The sequence below is a fragment of the Porcisia hertigi genome, chromosome 28 (genome assembly GCF_017918235.1).
Source record: "Porcisia hertigi strain C119 chromosome 28, whole genome shotgun sequence".
In the NCBI taxonomy this organism is placed as follows: Eukaryota; Euglenozoa; class Kinetoplastea; order Trypanosomatida; family Trypanosomatidae; genus Porcisia; species Porcisia hertigi.
Window position 1 is genome coordinate 900,754 of NC_090587.1, and position 18,433 is coordinate 919,186.

The 18,433-nt window shown below is 56.4% G+C and overlaps 5 protein-coding genes across 5 annotated transcripts; all 5 read right to left on the bottom strand.

Annotated features, from left to right (window-relative positions):
* Window positions 1-551: 551 nt before the first annotated feature.
* Window positions 552-2,780, bottom strand: JKF63_03610 (uncharacterized protein; the record flags this gene model as incomplete). Its single annotated transcript, XM_067899611.1, has 1 exon — window positions 552-2,780. One exon carries the CDS (start codon window positions 2,778-2,780, stop codon window positions 552-554), a length of 2,229 nt encoding a protein of 742 aa, XP_067755850.1.
* A 3,081-nt stretch (window positions 2,781-5,861) lies between these two features.
* Window positions 5,862-9,650, bottom strand: JKF63_03611 (uncharacterized protein; the record flags this gene model as incomplete). The annotated part of the gene is made up of 1 exon (XM_067899612.1): window positions 5,862-9,650. The coding sequence occupies one exon, from the start codon at window positions 9,648-9,650 to the stop codon at window positions 5,862-5,864; it is 3,789 nt and encodes a 1,262-aa protein (XP_067755851.1).
* A 1,091-nt stretch (window positions 9,651-10,741) lies between these two features.
* Window positions 10,742-12,124, bottom strand: JKF63_03612 (uncharacterized protein; the record flags this gene model as incomplete). The annotated part of the gene is made up of 1 exon (XM_067899613.1): window positions 10,742-12,124. The coding sequence occupies one exon, from the start codon at window positions 12,122-12,124 to the stop codon at window positions 10,742-10,744; it is 1,383 nt and encodes a 460-aa protein (XP_067755852.1).
* Window positions 12,125-13,641: 1,517 nt separating this feature from the next.
* Window positions 13,642-15,372, bottom strand: JKF63_03613 (uncharacterized protein; the record flags this gene model as incomplete). The annotated part of the gene is made up of 1 exon (XM_067899614.1): window positions 13,642-15,372. The coding sequence occupies one exon, from the start codon at window positions 15,370-15,372 to the stop codon at window positions 13,642-13,644; it is 1,731 nt and encodes a 576-aa protein (XP_067755853.1).
* A 1,019-nt stretch (window positions 15,373-16,391) lies between these two features.
* Window positions 16,392-18,407, bottom strand: JKF63_03614 (uncharacterized protein; the record flags this gene model as incomplete). Its single annotated transcript, XM_067899615.1, has 1 exon — window positions 16,392-18,407. The coding sequence occupies one exon, from the start codon at window positions 18,405-18,407 to the stop codon at window positions 16,392-16,394; it is 2,016 nt and encodes a 671-aa protein (XP_067755854.1).
* Window positions 18,408-18,433: the final 26 nt, after the last annotated feature.

Below are 18,433 nucleotides of genomic sequence, written 5' to 3' on the forward strand. Positions count from 1 at the left end.
CACAGCCGCCCTCACCTGCCATCACCACGAGCGTGGCCGACGGTGCGGTGCAGATACGTTTCGGTGATGGTGAACGGGGGTTAGCGCGGCTACGGTGTCCTTGCACCCCCCCCCCCCCCCCCACAACAGTGTTGATGACTATCCTCTGTTTTATGGTTTACTCATACTCTTTTCCTGATTTGGTGCGCCTAATGCACACTATGGTGACAATTGGGTGTGTGTGTGTGTGTGTGTATGTGCGTGAAGAGGGAGGGAAGGAGGGAGGGAGGGATCGGGAAAGCATACTCGAAGCACAGGTGTGTGGGAGTGAAGTCTCCTGGCCGTACCCGCTACCACCTGTGGACACAACAGCGGAACACACACAGAAACACAAGAGCACACCATCTGAACACAAGTACATTCCCCCATGCGAGCTGACAGGCATCGCCCCCGCCCGCCCTGTCCGGCTCTTTCAAGGGTTTCCAGTCATCAGCACCCCTGTCCTCACCTCGACTAGTCTCCCTTTCCTCGATCCAGCTCTGATATTCCTTCCCGAGCGCGTGAACTCTTTTTTAACGAGCCTCACTGACCGGTTTCAAGGTAATCACATGCACGCCAATCAACCCTACCATAGACGTGTAGAAAGGCCCGATCATCTCATCCGCAAGCAGCGTCTCCGCCGCCTCCCTGAGAGGAGACACGGTCGTGCGACGACTGAGGGGCACATGCGAGCTCATGCTGCTGTTTGAGTTGCTCAACGGCAACGGCTTGGCAAAATCTTCAACAGCGCTGGCGATTCCGGGAGTGCCAAGCGACGTGCTGAGCGGTGTCGCAGGTGGTGCGTGTGAGGTGGGATGGTCTCCCGTCGTTGCAGCGGCCTCATTCGCGCAGTTCCCGAGCTGCTCATTGCTGGCAGAGCGCATACGGCCGTCCTCGAGAATGACATCAGGCATCAACGCGCACACCATCCTGTCGGGGTATCGTAACAGTGTCTCTTGGTCCCATCCTCCAAGTGGAATACAGTCACCGTCGACGCCACTGTAGTCTTTGCTGATGCGGAGCGACCGTGCCATCTGGCGAACAAGGGTGTAGCTGCGCACATCACCAAACGCGCGCACAGCAGAAAAAAAACGCTGCATCGTGACATTTTGCCGGTGTGTTTGGACGACGATGCAGCAGCGCTGCTTTTGCGGGGCGTCGGTTATCGAGGCGCCACCGTCGTCTTCCAGAAACGCAGACGACCGCGGTTCTTCTGGCGTAGACGACGTGATGCCGGGTACCGTAAGAGCCAGGTGAATTGTGTCGACCAGCGCAGGGATGACGTCGGCGTCGTAGATACAGTCGGCCATGAGAATCACGTCGACCCCGCTCGTCATAAACAACCTCTCGTTCTCGTCGTGGTTCCGCCAATCGAGCACTGCCGCGCGATGGAGTGGCAGTGCTCGACCTTCATCCAGACCGGGCGTGGATGGAAGAGGGTCAGGGGTGAGGCGGATGCCGTTTTCCCTCATGTTAAAGCGCATGTTGTCCACTATGACCTCCTGGTAGTCGGTGGCCAAGAAGGAACCGACGTGCTGCGTGTACTCCTCCATGTGGTGCAGGTACACCGGCGTGAGGCCGGCACCCGCGCCAAGCTCCAGGATGCGCAACCTACCGTTGTGCGGCTTCGTGGCATTCCTGCTGCCAACATTGCCACTGTTACTGATTCGAGGGCTGCAGTTGGGCACGACATCTGATGAGACTGGAGCCGGCGTGGTCAGCAGGTGTTGTCTGTGTGGTGCAGATGGAGCGCTGGTGCTTATAGTGCTGCTCATCGCGCGAGGAAGGCCGAGAACATCTGCCAGCATGTGCGTCTGCCCCCTCAGTTCCTGCGCTAGCAGCTGGGCCATAACAAAGGCGGCTGGCCAAAGCGCGAGGCCCACATTGGCAAACTGCTCACTGGAGACGCGGAGGATGCTGAACTCCTTAAACACGCTCCCGAGTGATGTCGCGGCGGCACCGGCTAGCACTGGTGTTGTTGCATCGGGTGTCAGTTGTCGCGGCTGGTTTTCACTTGGGTGACGGTGCTGCCTCGGCGACCGCTTCGACGGCGCTGGGGACGAAATATCCTCCAAGCCTTCGCTGGCTACGATGCACTGCGGCGGGCTGTGGGGACAGGGGACATGGGCGGGTTCGCGGTGAAGAGACGGAGACGGTAGTACACTGCCCATGTCCATGTCAGGCGACGAGGCGCGCCGTGAGGAGTCGAGCGAGGAGGAGGAGGAGGAGAGGGAGTGTGACGGCGACGGCGAAGAGTTCGCAGACTGTGGCATGGGCAGCCCAGAAGGTGGTGCCGAGGCGACAGAAGCGTTTGTGATACGATGGGTGCCTGGCACACTGACAAACGGATTGTAGAACGTCTTGAAGCAATAATCCTGCTCACTCGCCTCTCCCAACACGCTCAACCGAATAAACTCCTCCATCAAGTCCACCTGCACTGGACCCTCACTCAACGTACATGGCACGGCGACGTCAGCAGTGTACTGCTCCTCCACGGAGGCAATGTACATCTTGAGGAGGGCTCGCACCATTCGAGGGCGTGGTGGGTACATGAGCACCACAGGGTGCTTCACAAACCATTTCACAGCAAGCATCTGAGCCTCACAACTGCACCACTTCACATCGCGACTCTTGCAGTCGGACTGGAAAGCACTCAGCACGACCTTTGGCGGCACACCCTGCAGGAAGAGAATCAAGGACTGGGGGAGGGCACCTTCAACGCGGCAGGACGCCAGGGCAGTCTCGGGCAGACAGCCGGTCATGATGCACAACAGAATACAAGGAAAGAAATTAGCGTGATTGAGCTTGGTCGCGAGAAGTACGAAAATGAGGTGTGCGGGGAGGGTGGCGGGGAGGGGGGATACCACACACACACACACACACACACAGACACACACACACCGATATATATGAGAAAAAGCGACTGCGAATCGACGAGGGGGGGAACACGTGGCGATTGCGACAATTTTACTCGATGAAAGAAATGTTTTAAACGGCAAAAAGGAGGAGGGAAGCGGCGGAAGCCCCCCTGAGTGTGTGTGTGTGTGTGTGTGGGCGGATGACGGGGGGATGGCGGGTAGTAGCACCGTAAATGGGGTCCTTCTTTACAGGCCGCCGCTACTGCCGTCGATACGGATGTTTGTGATAATGCCGATGTGGTGAGACTGCCCACAAGGCATATGATCCTACTTGGAGTAGCGAAGAGGATGGGGGAGTGCGAGAAAAACAAAAAAGTGAGGGAGGGAGGGAGCCCTACAGCGACTGCACTAACGCAGGAAAGTTAATCATGAAAATAAAAGGGATGAGCAGGAGAGCATAAAAGCGCGATGGCTAAACCCAACTCGGCAATGACTCGAAGTCGTGCACACACACACACACACACACACACACACGAGCGAAGGAGCAAGCCCCTCCCCAATTCAACAAGAAAGCGAGCGCCTCACACTCAGTCCATGGAGGAGGTGTTAAGGGGAGGGGGGGGGGGACGGATGCCGCGCATACACACGTACACCCCATCACCGCACCCACAGGACAAGAAAGGGCAAAGAAAGTAAGGAAGGAAGGGGCAAAGGCGAATAAAAAACGGCGAGGATACCTCCTCCTTTTTTTTCACCTCCACCAGCACACCCTTCTTTTTCTGGACCTTTTTGTCGCCGCGGCGCCTCGCTGTGTTTTATATGATTGTGTATGTCGGTGCACGTGTGTATGTGTGTATGTGTGTGTGTGTGTGTGTGTGTGTCATAGATTGAGATTGGGAGGGAGGGCCTATGCAGAAGCAAATAACCCCCGGAATAGGTATAAATATAAATATGAGGTGATTTAAAACGGAAAAAACAAACTTGAGGAAAAAAAACACAGGGGGCCAACGACGTCGGGAATCAGACAACAACTTCCTTCAACCCCACAAGGGAATGACGACAGGGTTTGAGAAAAGCGGGTCGACGCATTTCTATTCCACAAGGAGGCACACCGTGAAGAATCAAGGGAATAACAAAAATAGAGAAGAGTTGAGCGCGACGATCAAAGGGGGGGGCGGGAAGTGAGAGGAAAAAAGTAGGCGGGATAAACAAAAAAAGGAAAGGTGTCAATGTTCACCTTGTATACCCCCCCCCACACACACACAGGAAAATATATATATATAATAACACACTATATATAAATATATATATGTATAACATTATCAAGTCTTTCGGGTATAAAAAAAAACATCATTAGAGAAGGAGGAGATGAGGCAAAAGAAGATGTAAACAACGGCGCTGATGTATGGTGCGCACGCGGCGACTGATCTCCCAGTACGTGGCCATGTGCGTGCTTCCCCCCTCCCCCATTTTTTTTTAGGCCCACAAAAAAATGTTCTGCGATGTATACTTGGGGAGGTGGTGTATGTTTCAGTTGCTACCCTGGGGGGGGGGGGGGGTGTACGGCGTTTTTCATGGGGGTCTCTCTCTTCTTCTTCTTTCCCTCCAGCAATGCACACGGCACACCCCGGCTGAGGCGAGCGAGGAAATATAATTTCAAAATTTGAACTTGAAAACTCACCCGCCATGTTGGCACTTGACAAAGATGTCACATACCTGTGGTGATAAGACGCAGGTGATTGTCACGACCTGCACAAGAGAGCTGAGGCACCACAAACGGGGTTGTGGGGCGTGCAGAGACGCGATGTAGTAGTAGATGGGGAGAGAACGACAGGGTTGGAAAAGAGGATCAGGAAACAGTTGGATGAATGTGCGCATGCGCGTTGAGGTGTGTTGCCCCTGGAGTTGAGTGGAGCTGTTGATTCAGTCTGGGGGGGGGGGATACGCCCATGGCAGCGGAAGGGAGCGGACGCATACAACAAAAAAAGAAGAGGCGCTGAGGATCGGGCCTATCTCCAGCCCACTAAATGGCAGAGAGAGGCGGAAGAGAAGCCGCACTCGCACCATTGCACACAGCCACCACTACAACCACGCTATCAACCTGTTTTTCTTTCCAGTTATTTTTGTTGTCACCATGTGTGTGTGTGTGTGTTTAAAACTGAGCTGCTGACTGCTGGTATCACCCACCTGTCGGCCATGGAGTACACATACACGTAAATGAGAAAAGAAGAGGGAGAGGAAGGAGAGGAAGAAGAGGGAGGAGAGGGAGGGAGGGAGGGGGAGAGAGGGGGAGAGAGGGCAGCCGGTTACAAATTACACCACCATTACCACCAAAGGTAAACATAGACAAGCACTAACTAGAAAAAAAAAGAGTGGGCGAGGGAAGGGTGAAGAAGACAAGGTCGCCCATCAAATAAACAAAGCAATGAACACGACTCAGTTCTGCGTTACACGAAACATTAATTTTGGCGCTGGCATCCCCACCACCACCACCCCTCCTCCCTCCCTCCCCCCCCTCTCCCCCCAAAGCCCGCCTTCCTTCCTCACTCTCCTCCTCCTCCTCCCACAAGCACCATGTACGTGTGGGAGATGAGTGACAGCATCGGTTAGACATCAGACGATCCCTCCCCACCTCACCCACCAAAGCGTGGCGTCTTAAACTTTAAATCGAAAAAAAGGAAGAAAAAAAAAAGAGAGCTCCGCCGGTGAAATACAGAGACACTGACACAGCTGCCAAGGACAGGTGCGATATTGGGCCGTGCAGTAGGAGAGAGGGAGCCCCCCCCCCCTTCAGCATCCATGAACTCTCTTGAGTTGAAGCGACCCCTTCGTCTATACCCCAAGAATCCCAACTGGAATACTGTGTGTGTAACTGTGTGTAAAGGGGAGGGGGGAGGAGGGTGCGGGGGCTACAAACATAAACCCCACGAGCTTCACCACCGCCCGTGCCGCCTCTCCCCCGTTAGTGGGGCGAGAAGAGACGCTTTACTTACGAGATTTGTGCTGCGTACGGAACTCACGGGACCGGGCCGTGTCCTTCTTCGCCCTCTTCAGGCCTTGCACGTACGCCTCCTGCTCCTTTGCCGCCGCCTTCGCCGACCGGTCGCGCGCGCGCTTCTTCGCTGCGTCCTTCTTCTCCGTCATGGCATCCGCCCGATCCGCGAAGGTGTCGAGCAGGGCTTGACGACGCTGCTCTCGCGGTTCTGGTGCCACTGTGGTCGCACCCTTGATGCGCTCCTGCACTGCGGTACCGCGGTTGATCGGAATGAAGTCTTCCTTCATGTCATACGGCAGCTGCATCTTGAGGTTGCGCGAGATGAGGACCTTCTGCTTCGTGAGGTCATCGTCCTCCTCAGCGACCCGATGGCGGCGCTTGATCTCAGTGTACTGGGAGTCGTCGTTTTGGGGGAGAGGTACGTTGTAGTCTAGGCGCAGCTCCCGCATGGAGCGCATGCCAACCCACTCCGGGTCCACCAGATTGCGCTGCATGGAGCAATACCGCGGCGGCTCCACCGACTTCCACGCACGGATGAAAACGATGTCAGACGGGAACAGCTTGTCCTCAAAGGTTGCGCGCACGAGGCCCTGCTTGCCCTTCATAACAGCCTTGATGATACCGCGGATGCCCGACACCGCCTTCAGCTTGGCGCCAATGAACTTCGCCGCCTCCACGTCACTGCTGAACATGCCCTTGATGAACGCCGTCGTCTTCTCCACCTTGGCTGGGGTGCCAGTCAATTTTAGTTTCTTTACGATGGGCGTGGAGACGTCATTACCGATCGTGTAGCCCGTGCAGGGGATGCGGAAGGACGACACACGTGGGTCTCGAACCGGAATGGCAAGAAATCCTGTGTTTGGCGGCGCCACAGGTGCGTAGAAGGCTGCCAAGCAGTGCATGTGCAAGGGTGTGTACTTGAGGTAGCGGCATCGCCCATTCGCATCCTCGGTGGAGAAGATCGGCTGCGTCTGAAAGCGCCGCCAGCCCATCGAGAGGAGCAGCGGATCCTGCGCCTTGGGGATCTTTGGGAACCACCGATGGCGCTTGATGCGGGCTTGCACAATACGGAACTCATCCTCACCGGCGTTGACGCCGCCCGCGATCAGCGGCACAGTGGGGTCGAACGTCGAGAGGAACTCCACAGGAACGTTTTCGACCACAACACGCAGATACAGACCGCTAAAGTAGCCGACCAGCTGGATCTTCTTTTCAATGTCATCGCCGACCTCGTCGAGGGCCTCGTTGATGCGCTCCTTTTTCTCCTCCACCTGACGATTCAACTGGTGATAGTGGCTAAAAGTCGTGTTCTTGCCGCCGTCAGCGTCGCCAGTGTCATACTCGCTGTCGAAGGCACGCTTCTTGGCCATCTTCTTCTGCAAGAGTCGCTCCTGCTCCTCCGTAAGGCTGCCACCCTGACAAACAGCGGCCTCAGCGTCTGCCTCCGCGTCAGCGTCACGCTCCTCCTGCGTGTTGGCGCGTCGTCCGCGCGTGTGCGGGCGGGCGCCGACACCGTCGGCATTGCGCTCGTATCGCGTCGCCTCGTCGAAAAATACGATGCCGTCTTCGGCGCCGAGGCCGGCTCTTTCGTCTGTCCGCTCGCTGGCTCGGCACCCAGCACGACCGTTCTGCGAAGTACCATGTGTCAGGAAGCTGGAGACGAGGTCGTCCAGCTCTTGATCACCACCGCCCAGGTTACTACGACCAACCTTTTCCCTGCCATCCACCTCACCATCATTGTTGTCGTCCTCCAGGATATTGTAGCCATCGTACTCATCATCGACATCGGTCCCCTCACCTCGACGAGGAGCGCCCCGCCCGCCGCCGCCGCCGCCGCCCCTGCTGCTGCTGCTGCCAAAGCCAATGGACGCCAGCGCGTCTTTCTTGACCGGGATGGCTGCGGGCCCACGGGAGCCTTTTGTGACACTGCCGAAGCCAAGATCGTCGTCCTCGCCGTTCGCAGACTCGCCATCTCCATCACACCCTGAGGTCGAGAAGCCTGCAGCAGTACCGGCAGCGCCTTTGCGATCACACGACAGCGGCTTTTTTCCACAGGCCTCCAGTTCGAAATCTTCGTCGTTGCTGTCGTAGCCTTTGCTGCCCTCTTCGGAAGCGCCCGCGTCCTCCCCGTCGTCGCCCTCCGCACCGGCTTCCCAATTTCCAGTGACGCAGAGGTCCTTCAGTGAGCGCAGCATGGAGACATCACTCCAGTCATGCTGAACGACGTTCAGTCGAATCGCATCCGGATCGTTGAGCAGCCGAGGCGCCAGCGCGGCCCCATCGCTGCCCTCGCCATCCTCTTCTCCGTCAGCGGCGGCCGCCTTGTCCTCTCCGTCCTCAGAGACACCGAAGTCGGACAGTCGCGGTGCGTCTCGCTGCTGGTGTTTGTCTTTGTCGTCGTCGTCGTCGTCAACAACGATGTCGTTGCGCGCAAACTCGTCGCCTGCATCGTCGCTCCAGTCGTCGTCGGAGTCGCCGTCGGAGTCGGGGGGCATTTGCACCTCCTCCATGTCCAGCTCCATACCCTCCTCGTCCCGGAAGTTCATCGGACGGCGCCGATGGGGCATGACGCGCAACTTGGCCTTTGCCGCATTCATCGGATTCACGTTCTGGAGCTCCCGCAACAGCTGGAGTCCCTCGCCGCTGCGTTCGATCGCTCCCTTCTCAGCGTCCTCCTGGATGTAGATAGCATCGTCATCGTAGCTGATGCCGCCAACGTCGCAGTATGGGGCGTAGAGCTTCTTCTGCTTGAGGCTGAGGTGACGCATGCGGTGGTTGCCGGATTCCTTGCTGTCTCCATTGGATTTGTCCATCTGACAGGGATCTGCTTGGTGAGAGAGGTGCACCACCGGGAAGTCACCGAGGCCAGGAATGTGCACAAGCTGACCGGGCTTCATTGGCCTCCCACGGGCGTAACCGTAGAAGGCAATGGTGCGGCTATGCAGTGAGCTGGCTGCGATGACGTCCGGGTCTGTTATATCCTCCATGCGGTCTATGACGACACAGCTGTGCGTGTTGCGCCAGGCCTGGATCTTCGGCTCAACGCAGATGAGCAGGCGGTGGAGGTTCAGCACATCGGTTGGGCGGTACATGCCGCGCACCATCGGGGAGAGGCAAATCAGCTTGGCGCCAGCGGCCACCTCATGCCAGAAGCGATGCCTCAAAAACTTTTTGCGCTTTTTCATGGCCTTCCCTGTCTTGAGGGCGTCAAGGTGCGAAACCACGCCGAACATCTTGGGGAAGCCGTGAACCTGTGCAATATTGAGAAACTCGAAGGTTTCCATCTCGAAGCCGTAGTTGCCGTCCACCATGAGCAGCACCAAGTCCGCGACCTTGGCGATATCACACATGGAAGCCAGGGTGTTGGGGCATTCCATGAAGGTAATGCGGCGCGATCGACCGGCGATCACCGTCACAGGGCCACGGACGGAGGTCAAGTTTCGGTTTGAATAGAACTTTACCATGGACCGGATCAACGTTGTCTTGCCAACGCCAGGTGGGCCGACAACGGCGACCAACAGGGGCGGCTCGGCCGTGATGTGGCGCAGCGTCTTATCCATAACCGGCACATGCAAGGCTGTCTCCTTCTTCTCGATGGAACGGAAGAACTTTTGAGCCTTGTGGCCGCCCGCACTGGGCCCTTGGAATGCCTTGACATTACTGCCACGGTTTTGCTCCAGGTCGATGCCGGCGCGCCGCTTTCGCAGGGCATCCTTCTTGGCGGCCTTGTTGCCGACAGTTTTGTTTTTATGTGATTTGTTTTTCTGTGGCTCGTCCATTGTATTTCTACGGAAATGCTAGATGGGAAAGAGAGAGGGGAGGGGGAGGGGGAGGGGGAGGGGGAGGGGGAGGGGGAGGGGGAGCAGTTCTCCACCAGGCGGGAGGGTGGGAAAAGAGGAGAACAAAAAAGGAGGGAAAGTGAAAGGAGAAGAGGGGGAAAAGTGAGTGTCCGTGTCTCCCTCACTCACACACACACACACACACACCTTCGATCTGCTCGTTTGATGTGGTACGTGTCTGTATCTGCACAATTTACCCCGGAAATAAATACAGACAGAGTGGGTCACAAGCGCAGGAGTAATGCGCAAGAGAGGCAAAACGTGCCAAAAAAAAACACAGAAACATACGGCGAAGAAGCAATGAGGTACGCAGACGTGAAGTGGCCGTCAATTACGGTATAAAAAGAGAACACGACGGGGGAGAGTGTAAGGAAGTGTAGAAGGAATCGACCATTGAGTGGGGACACACATCTAGACGCACAAGAACATCGGGGCCCCGGTTGCACTGGTGAGAGGGCACATCCCCCCTTGCACCCCGTGTCGTGCGCGGTAGTAAAGAGATTTCACCATGAACTCCATAATCTCCGCGTGTGTGTGTGTACGTATGTGAATGCCCTAATATACGACCCGTCACATGCATCCAATCCTCTCCGCCACCCCCCCCCCCCATCCGCCTTCCCTTCCCCTCTCTCCGGACAAGACAGGCAGAAGGAAGCAGCGAGGTGGGAAGTGAGAGGAAATTATATACACATATACACATATATACACGTACATATATATATATATACACGCGATGGCGCTCACACGAGAAATAAGAAGAATGTGAGCACGTTGTGAGAGTTTGTAGGCTAATCTGACAACACACACCCTGACTAGAAGGAGAGAGTTTGAGATGTTCTCGGGGACGGGAGACTAGACACACAGATAAAAAAAAGGAGGGAGGGAAAAGCTGCGCCCTATACACACTTGAACTCATAAAGACAAGAAACACATACTTCATCATGATGTTGTGAGTGACCTCGCCCACATATTCCCTACAACCCCTCCCCCGTTCATATGACCCCCTTGCCTATCTTCTCTCCTCCACTTTCTCATGTGTACATGACTGTGACCCCAGAGCCTGGGGCCCGAACCTGCGTCCGCAGCGCACACTTCCTTACGAATTCGTCGTCAAACAGCGACGCGGCGACCCGGCGCTGCACCAAGTGGTAGTACACGTTCTTGAAGAAGCCACGGTTGTACGGGTTGCGCTTATTTGCATAAACTTGTTGGATGCGCTCGCGGGTACTCGTCTCCCATATAATCGAGAGGAGCATCGATACCGTCGTCGTGGGGAGAAGAATGGATAAAGCGCCACACGTCCCGACCGCCAGTAAGCATAAGATCACGTGCAGAGGTGATGTGATCTTTTCCGTGTGTGTCCATAGAGCGCAGACGACGACCAGCAGCGGCACCAAGCACGCCGCGGTAGAGACCAACACATACAGAAAGAACATCTCAAGGCGACGACGCCCCACACAGACACCGATGACGCCGCAGTGATGATCGTGATCGTAGCAGCACAGGTCACAGATGTAGCAGTGGGCAGCTCGCGAAGGGCGATACATGCTGCATGTTGAACACCATTTGCGTTCCATTGGAACCCCATCCACGTTCTCCCACAAACTCTCTCGCTTGTTGTATTCAATGTCGCGCAATGTCACGTTCCCCGCAGCAGCAGCAGCAGCAGCAGCTGTGTCGCCGCCCTCGTCGTCCATGTAACCTGGCTTCACGTACCCGGGATCACTGTACGCCAAACGAAATGTCAAGAAGAGGAAGAGAAAAAAAAGCACACACTCGATCCTGTAGCACATAGACATCCATGCCAGGTTCATATGAGCACAGAACCAGCTGAAGAAGAAAAACAAAAAAAAGGAAAATGTTAGCGGCGTGGCATACGACGTCGTCGATGATGGGGCACAGATGTTGATGTATCCGTAGAAAGGAACGCGCTTGCGAAATATTCGCACATTCCCGATTTTCGCGTGCGGTGACTTACCCAAAAAGACGTACTCGATCGCATAGGTCACTGGAAAGAGTATGGAAAACCTGTTAAGGAGCGCCTGACTTCGTCGGGCAGCGAAAGCCTGCATCGTCTCACCCGTCATCTGCGACGGCATGACCTTTCGTTTCTCTGCCTCCACTCTCTCCACTAGCCTGTTGACCTGCGCACTGGCAAACATGCCAACAGACGGCTCTACCTCTGCCGAGTAATGCACAGCCTTGTGATGCCCTGGAGTACCCTCATACACACCAGTGTCAGTGTCCGCCAGCGTCTCTGCTGGGTTTCGGAGATCTACCATGGCATTACACGTCGGACACCGGACCCCGTACATCGCTTCACCGAGACACTCGAAGTCCATTGGGTTGCAGCACACGGGACACACAACCCCATACGTGGTGCCCTTCACTGGGCGGTGAGTCGAGAGAGACATCTCTAGCAAAGCTTCGGCGGTGAAAAGGGGGCCGATGGTGTCTGCACAAAGTCGCTGCCTTTTCAAGGACAAGAACACCAAAGGGGAAATGACGATAACGGTGTCGAGAACGCGACCGAAGAGACACTAATGAAAGTCTTCTTTTTTTATTTTTTTTTTTGGGGGGGGGGGGCAAAAGCAAAAAAAAAGAGCGGTTGTTAGCGCCAGAGTTGTGAGCGTGCAATCAATATATATAAATATATAAATATAAATATATAATAACAATAATAGTAAATATGTTTGGCAAGCAACACAAAGACGAGAGGAGTCGCAACCACACGCAAATAAAAGGGAAAGCAAGGCAAATAGGGGATGGGGGAATTCAAGTCATGCAAATATGCTGATACACCGAAGGGGTGTTTCCCAAAAGCCTTCGTGTCGAGGATTGAAGCGTTTGTGAAGAGTAGCCACCTGTAATCTTTTTTTTCCCGTCGGCGTTTGTCAGTGTGAGTCTTGGCTGATATCCCAGTTTGTGCAACACAACCCACCAAGGGGTCCCCCGTGTGCGCTCTCGTGCAGGTCTATTATTATTATTATTGTTATTATTCTGAACTACCGAATCCGTTTGGGGTGCGGCTTTTCGACGCCTTGCTGCCGCCTCCAGTGGCACCCTGAGTTTGCCACCCGTGTCCTCCTCTCCCCGGCTCACACTGGAATTCTTTTTTTCCCCGTGCGTGTGCCGCACGCAAAGGGGGCCCGAACGACGGCGAAGCCGACGCACGGGATTCGGGGTTGTGGGGGGGAGGAAGGAGAGTGGAGGGAGGGAGGGGCCTAGATATCACCTCTTTTCTCAAAGTTCGACCTACTCTTTATTATGACTAAAACACAAAGCGTGAGATGTATAACTTTTTTGTTTTCGTTGGTGCGCTTCTGGTTGGGATGTCAGGCCCTCCGATGTGTTGATGGCCTTGAAAGCTTTGCGAGAGGAGCACAAGAAACAGAAAGGAAAAGGATGAGAATAACGTTGATCCTGTGGTTGGAGGAGAGCAACAACAATAGAGGAAGCGATAGAGTATAGTACAACAGGCAGAGGGAGAGCGAGAGAAGAAAGGGAAAAAAGAGGATAATAAAAACAACTGTGTGAGGATAGGAGTCTGTTGCATATAAAAAACGGCAGAGCTGCGCACCTACATGTCCGCAGTGTCGATGAGGATATGAAGAGGAAGAGTTCCCTGACGATCTCACGTGTACGTGTACGCATACGGCAGTCCTACACAGAAAGGCTTTCATACTCAGTCGCGTCGACGGCTTTACTCTGTTGCCTTCTGAGGGATCGTGGCCGCCTTTTTTTTTCGCTATTTGTTCGCTTTGGTGACTTCTCGGGTGTGGCTGCTCGCCTACGGGGGGAGGGGGGAGGGGGGTGGACATGATAGAGAGAGAAAGAGGGTCACATATACGTGTTTTCGGGGGAAGGAGCACACAGCGAGGAGGGATGGTCAAGAGCCCACTGCGCCTCTGCCACGTCATCGAGCACACACCTACTCCTCACAGAGAAAGCAACGGCCACGTGGTGCCTTGCCGCACGCGCACCTTTCCCCTTCGCAATTGAAGGTGCCCCGATTTCCAGTTGCGCCGCCGTTGGTTCCTCCCACACCACCTCCGCCAACTCGTCGACTGCGCACAGATGGCTGGGCCAGCGGACTAGAGGACATGTGAGGAAGAAAACCGGTTGGGGGACGGCGGTGGCAGTGCGTCCTACTCACCTCTTCCCGGAGCGCACTTGAAAAGGAGCCAAGAGTGGATGCAGTCACCAATGGTGCACCGATTGCCGCCGTCCCAGACCACACGTTGACCTGGACAGGGACTGGTGTCATTGATGCGTGGCGATTCGATGGGGCGCCGCCCCCGTCGTGGTCATCGCTGTTGCTCGCGTACCTTTGAGAGCAAAACATGGTCGAATGCGTCCTCTGTGAACTCGGCTTTGCGTGCGACCCCGAGGGTGTTGTTGCAGCAGTCTCATCACGGCGACGCCCCCGCAACGCGGAGCCATTTGCCCCACCGCGAGGGGACGGGCCTCGAGCCCACTTTGCAGTCTTGACTGGGATGTCGTGCTCCTCGTCGTCCACAGCATCCAACCGAGCCAACAACTCCGCCAAGGTTGGCAGCTCTGTCTCTTGAGACCCTCGTTGTCGATCTGAAGCACGCTGCCTCGCCACCTCTGCTGTACCGGCAACCATGCCGCCTGCACGAGTTGTTAGTGGCCTAAGTGATACACGCCCAAATACGATCGGCGGCGCTGGACCAAAGCTGCCAGTGAAGGATGTGCAATCACCGGTCGACGCTCGGCCGCCAACGCAGTGCGTCGAAGGCTCTGCTGCGATGCTTTCAAAAGTCGCGTTGGCGTCGAACACCGGAGGCGGCGGCGCGGCAGGGCTACTGCCCTTCTCGTCAAAAACATTCGGCGCTGGCACCGTCGCTGCGCCTCCGGTGGTGACAAATACATTGGGGGGGTCCGGCTCGGTCGAAGACGAAAACGCACTTTTATGCAACGACGCCCCCGCTGGTGCCGAACAATCAGACAAGGCACATGACCGCAGTCCTGGCGCTATCCCTGCAGCGTCGGCACCTGGGTGAGCCTCCAAAGACACACTTGAACTGCTGCTGCTGCTGCTGCTGCTGCCGCTGCCGCCGCCAGTGCGGAAGAAAGGCGACAAGGGAGGTGACCGTGAAGTCGACGAAGCCGAGAGCGCGGAAGAGGAAGACGACGACGAAAAAAAATGCGACCTGGCATCCCCACCGCCGGCCGCTGCGCCCCTCTTGAACGCGCTCCCCCCTTTCTCCCACAATGAGGGATCATCTGTGCGCTGAAACACAGCCTGCTCCTCAACGCGATTGTTGGCCCCGAGCTCGCAGCTTTCAATAGCGTACTCGAAGCAGGTTTGAAGTACCTGGAATGCCTCGGGCGCCTGTGGACTCGCGTTCTTATCCGGGTGCACGCGAATGGCAAGTTGCCGATAGCGACGCTTCAACGTCGCTGCGTTCTGCAGGGAATCACCGCCAAGGATGTTAAAAGCAGCTCGGCGCACCATGGCAGGGTGATTCGTGCCATTATAGAGTGAAAACGCGGCTGAAACATCGCGCCATAACAGCAGCAGGCACTCCACTATTTCCGCATCAGTGGCACCGGCCGGGTCACGCAACACCGCTGATGGGTCGACAGTCGTGGCAGAATCGACTCCACAAGAGGAGCTGAGGATAGATGGCCGCATACCGCAGTGACAACGCGCCCCTCTCCTCACCCGCTGAACTGCAAAGAAAAAAGACAGACGAAAAGAAAGCGTGAGATACTCAGGAGCATATATAGCACGGGTCCCACCACACCGACACACGCGGAGAGGAGTGGAGGCGAGGGAGGGGAGAGGACAAAGGGTTGGCAACCAGAGACGGAGCCCGGTGCAGAGAGACAGCCTCTGCAATATTTGGCTGTTGGTGGTGGTCCTTTCCCCTCATGTGCGTGTGTGTGTGTGTTTGTGTTTCCCCCCTTTTCCGTTAGAGCCTTTGTGACACACGATGCACGCAAATGGGAAACGAGCCTGTCGAGCAGTAAAAGCGTACCCACCCGCCCGCGCCCTCACCACCACCATCACCCACAGAAAGAAAAAGCAACAGTCCAGCCGCGACACCTGCCGAGCAGCGCAGTGCAGATCAATGAGGCACGACGGTGTCGGACCCCCTTTCCCTGTGCCACTTTACAGCCTTCAGCCTTCTATTGTGGTTGAAAAGGGGGGGAAGGGAGGGGAAGAAGCTGCAGTGAAATCTATTGGGTTGGCGCAGGTGAAGTACAGCTGTTCAAGACCCTCCACCAAGAACACAATAAGCTCAAGTAAATGCATACATTAAAATGGCTTTTTTTTCGTTGTTTTCACCATAAATGCTTCCTCCTGTATGCGTACGTTAAAATAGGGCACGGAGAAAGACGCGCACGTGCCTTTAGTCAAACAATGCAGTGGAGATCTCATTGCGTGAGGGTGCCCGTAGCCGCAGGGGGAGGGGGGGGGAGGATGGGAATAGGGAAGCGAGCGGGGTGCTGCTGTTTGTTTGTGCATATGTGCGTTTTTGTTGCTTTTCCGGGAGTGACTCGGACACGGGGTTTCCGGGGGTACAGCGACACATAAACGCAGACGCATTAGACAGAGAGGTCCCCCTCCCTCCCCACTCACCTTCTACAAGGTGTGAGTTACAGCCTCTCTCCGCCGTCCGTGCCGGTGGGCCCCCCCCCCATTTCCCTTCAGTATCGCTCCACCGCTGTTTTCATTGTTTGCCGGCGTCGCATCTCGTCCACCGCCTGCCGTACAGCACCGTACTGCAACACAAACAAGATTGAGAGCGGAATCTCGTGCTCTGGTTGGCCGTCGTACTGAGAACGACAGCGATAAACAAGTGCGGCAACCCGCCTGTCGCGGAACTCGTAAAGAATGCTGTCCTCCTCGCGCCAGAAGATATAGTGTGTGAGGTCTAGCAGGGGCGCCGGAGCACCCATAGCGCCACTGCCGCCACTGCCACTAGGCCCTTCGTCCTTCCTCTTAGTAGTTACACCCCTACCGCCGTGGCGCCTCCGGCGAGATGCAGAGGAAGCGTGCATACTGCTACCAGCCTCATCCGCACTGCCTCCAGATGCGGGTGCCACGGAATTTTTCAGTAATGTCACCGGAGCGTCGGTGGCACGCTGAACCTTCGCAAGCACCGCAAACATGCTTGGGTGAGTGGCGAAGATGGGATGCTCGTGTGTCGCCATGGCCCCTTCCGACGTCTGCGCCGGGCTCTTCCTTCCCTCCCGCTGACTGGCGGCATCCAGGCGATCGAGTAAATCTTCGAGGATCTGCACTGTCAGCTCTAGGGGGATGTTGCGGATATATTCAGAGATGAGCAGAAGGCATTTGGCCCGCGATGACGCAACGCGGGCACCCTCCACGACGCTCGTCAAGATGTCCGTCGGCGGAATGCCCGATGCCGCCTGCCGCCACACCTGCCGCTGCAAAAGCTCGCATAGCGGACGCAGTGCCTTGGGGTACAGCGCCTCCCCGTGCGCGACGTCCAGCAGGGAAGAGAGACCGTAAAACTCCTGTTCCTCCTCCCCCGCCGTGTCCTCGCCGTTGTTCTGCAGACGCACAACGCTCGTGAAGGGGCTCTCGTGAAGTGCAAGCCCGAGCTCGTCACGATCTACCTCATTCATCTTGTCCGGGCAGAGCTGATCCATCAGGTGCAGAAGCCCATCGACGTTGGACGCTTCCATGTCGAAAACGCCGAAGTCAACAGTGACGAGGCCATCGCCGCTATCGCCGTCGTCGTCGTCATCACTTCTGTCGTGCTCAACAGCGCCCTCTCGGTGACGGGCGGCCCGAAGACGACCCGTGTCGCTCTCCTCGTCCTCCCCGCTTTCTGTGTCGTCATCCCGCTCAACGCTGAAGTCTGACATATCGCTCTCCGACTCCTCCTCCTGGTCCACATAGCAGAGCTGCGATGAGTCGGCGTCGTCACTGCCCACTGAGCTGCTATCATCGAGTGCATCACTCTCCTCGTCACTGTCGTCACTTTCCTTATGGCTGTCCTTATCACCGTCACCGATCATCTGGTGCCGCTGAGCGGCAGCGATTGATCTCCGCAGTTGACGCCGCTCCGCCTCCTCTTCCTCCGCGGCGCTGTCACCGTCGCTTCCGCCGCCGAGCGAAGAGTCACAGATACTGGGTTGGTTACCGTCGTCACCAACGTCGCTGTTGGTGCTGAGGCTCATGTCGCCGTCATCCTCTTCGTCATCGTGACTGACCGGATCGAAGTCCTCCGATCCAAGCGAAGAAACGCGACACGAAAGGTGTGGGACAGAAGCCGTATCCGGGACCGGAACCGGGCGCCTTCTTCGTGCGATCGGCACCGTCTCTCCTGGGCCAGCGCCATCGACGACAGGTTGGCCGTCCTTGGCGAACGAGACGCGGCGAGGTTTGGCGTGGGCCTTCAGCTGCTGGCGGTGTCTCACTAGAGACTCGGACGTGGCAGGGAAATTCTTGGCCCTCTTGCGGGTTTCTAGGTCCAGCTTCACATCACCTGGGGAGTAACCAGGATCAGTGCGCTGAGCAAGCGCAGCCGCATCAACCGGCGCGGTGGCAATCGACGAAGCCACAAGAGACGCCGAGCTCTTGGTGCTTACATCACTGGTGCGCAACCTGCCACTGGGATGCCTCTGGTCGCCCAAGGGACGGGCTACACTTTCGATATCGATGGGCTCCGGCTGTCGGTGGCGCTTCGGCATAATGAAATATAACCACTAGCTTGTTT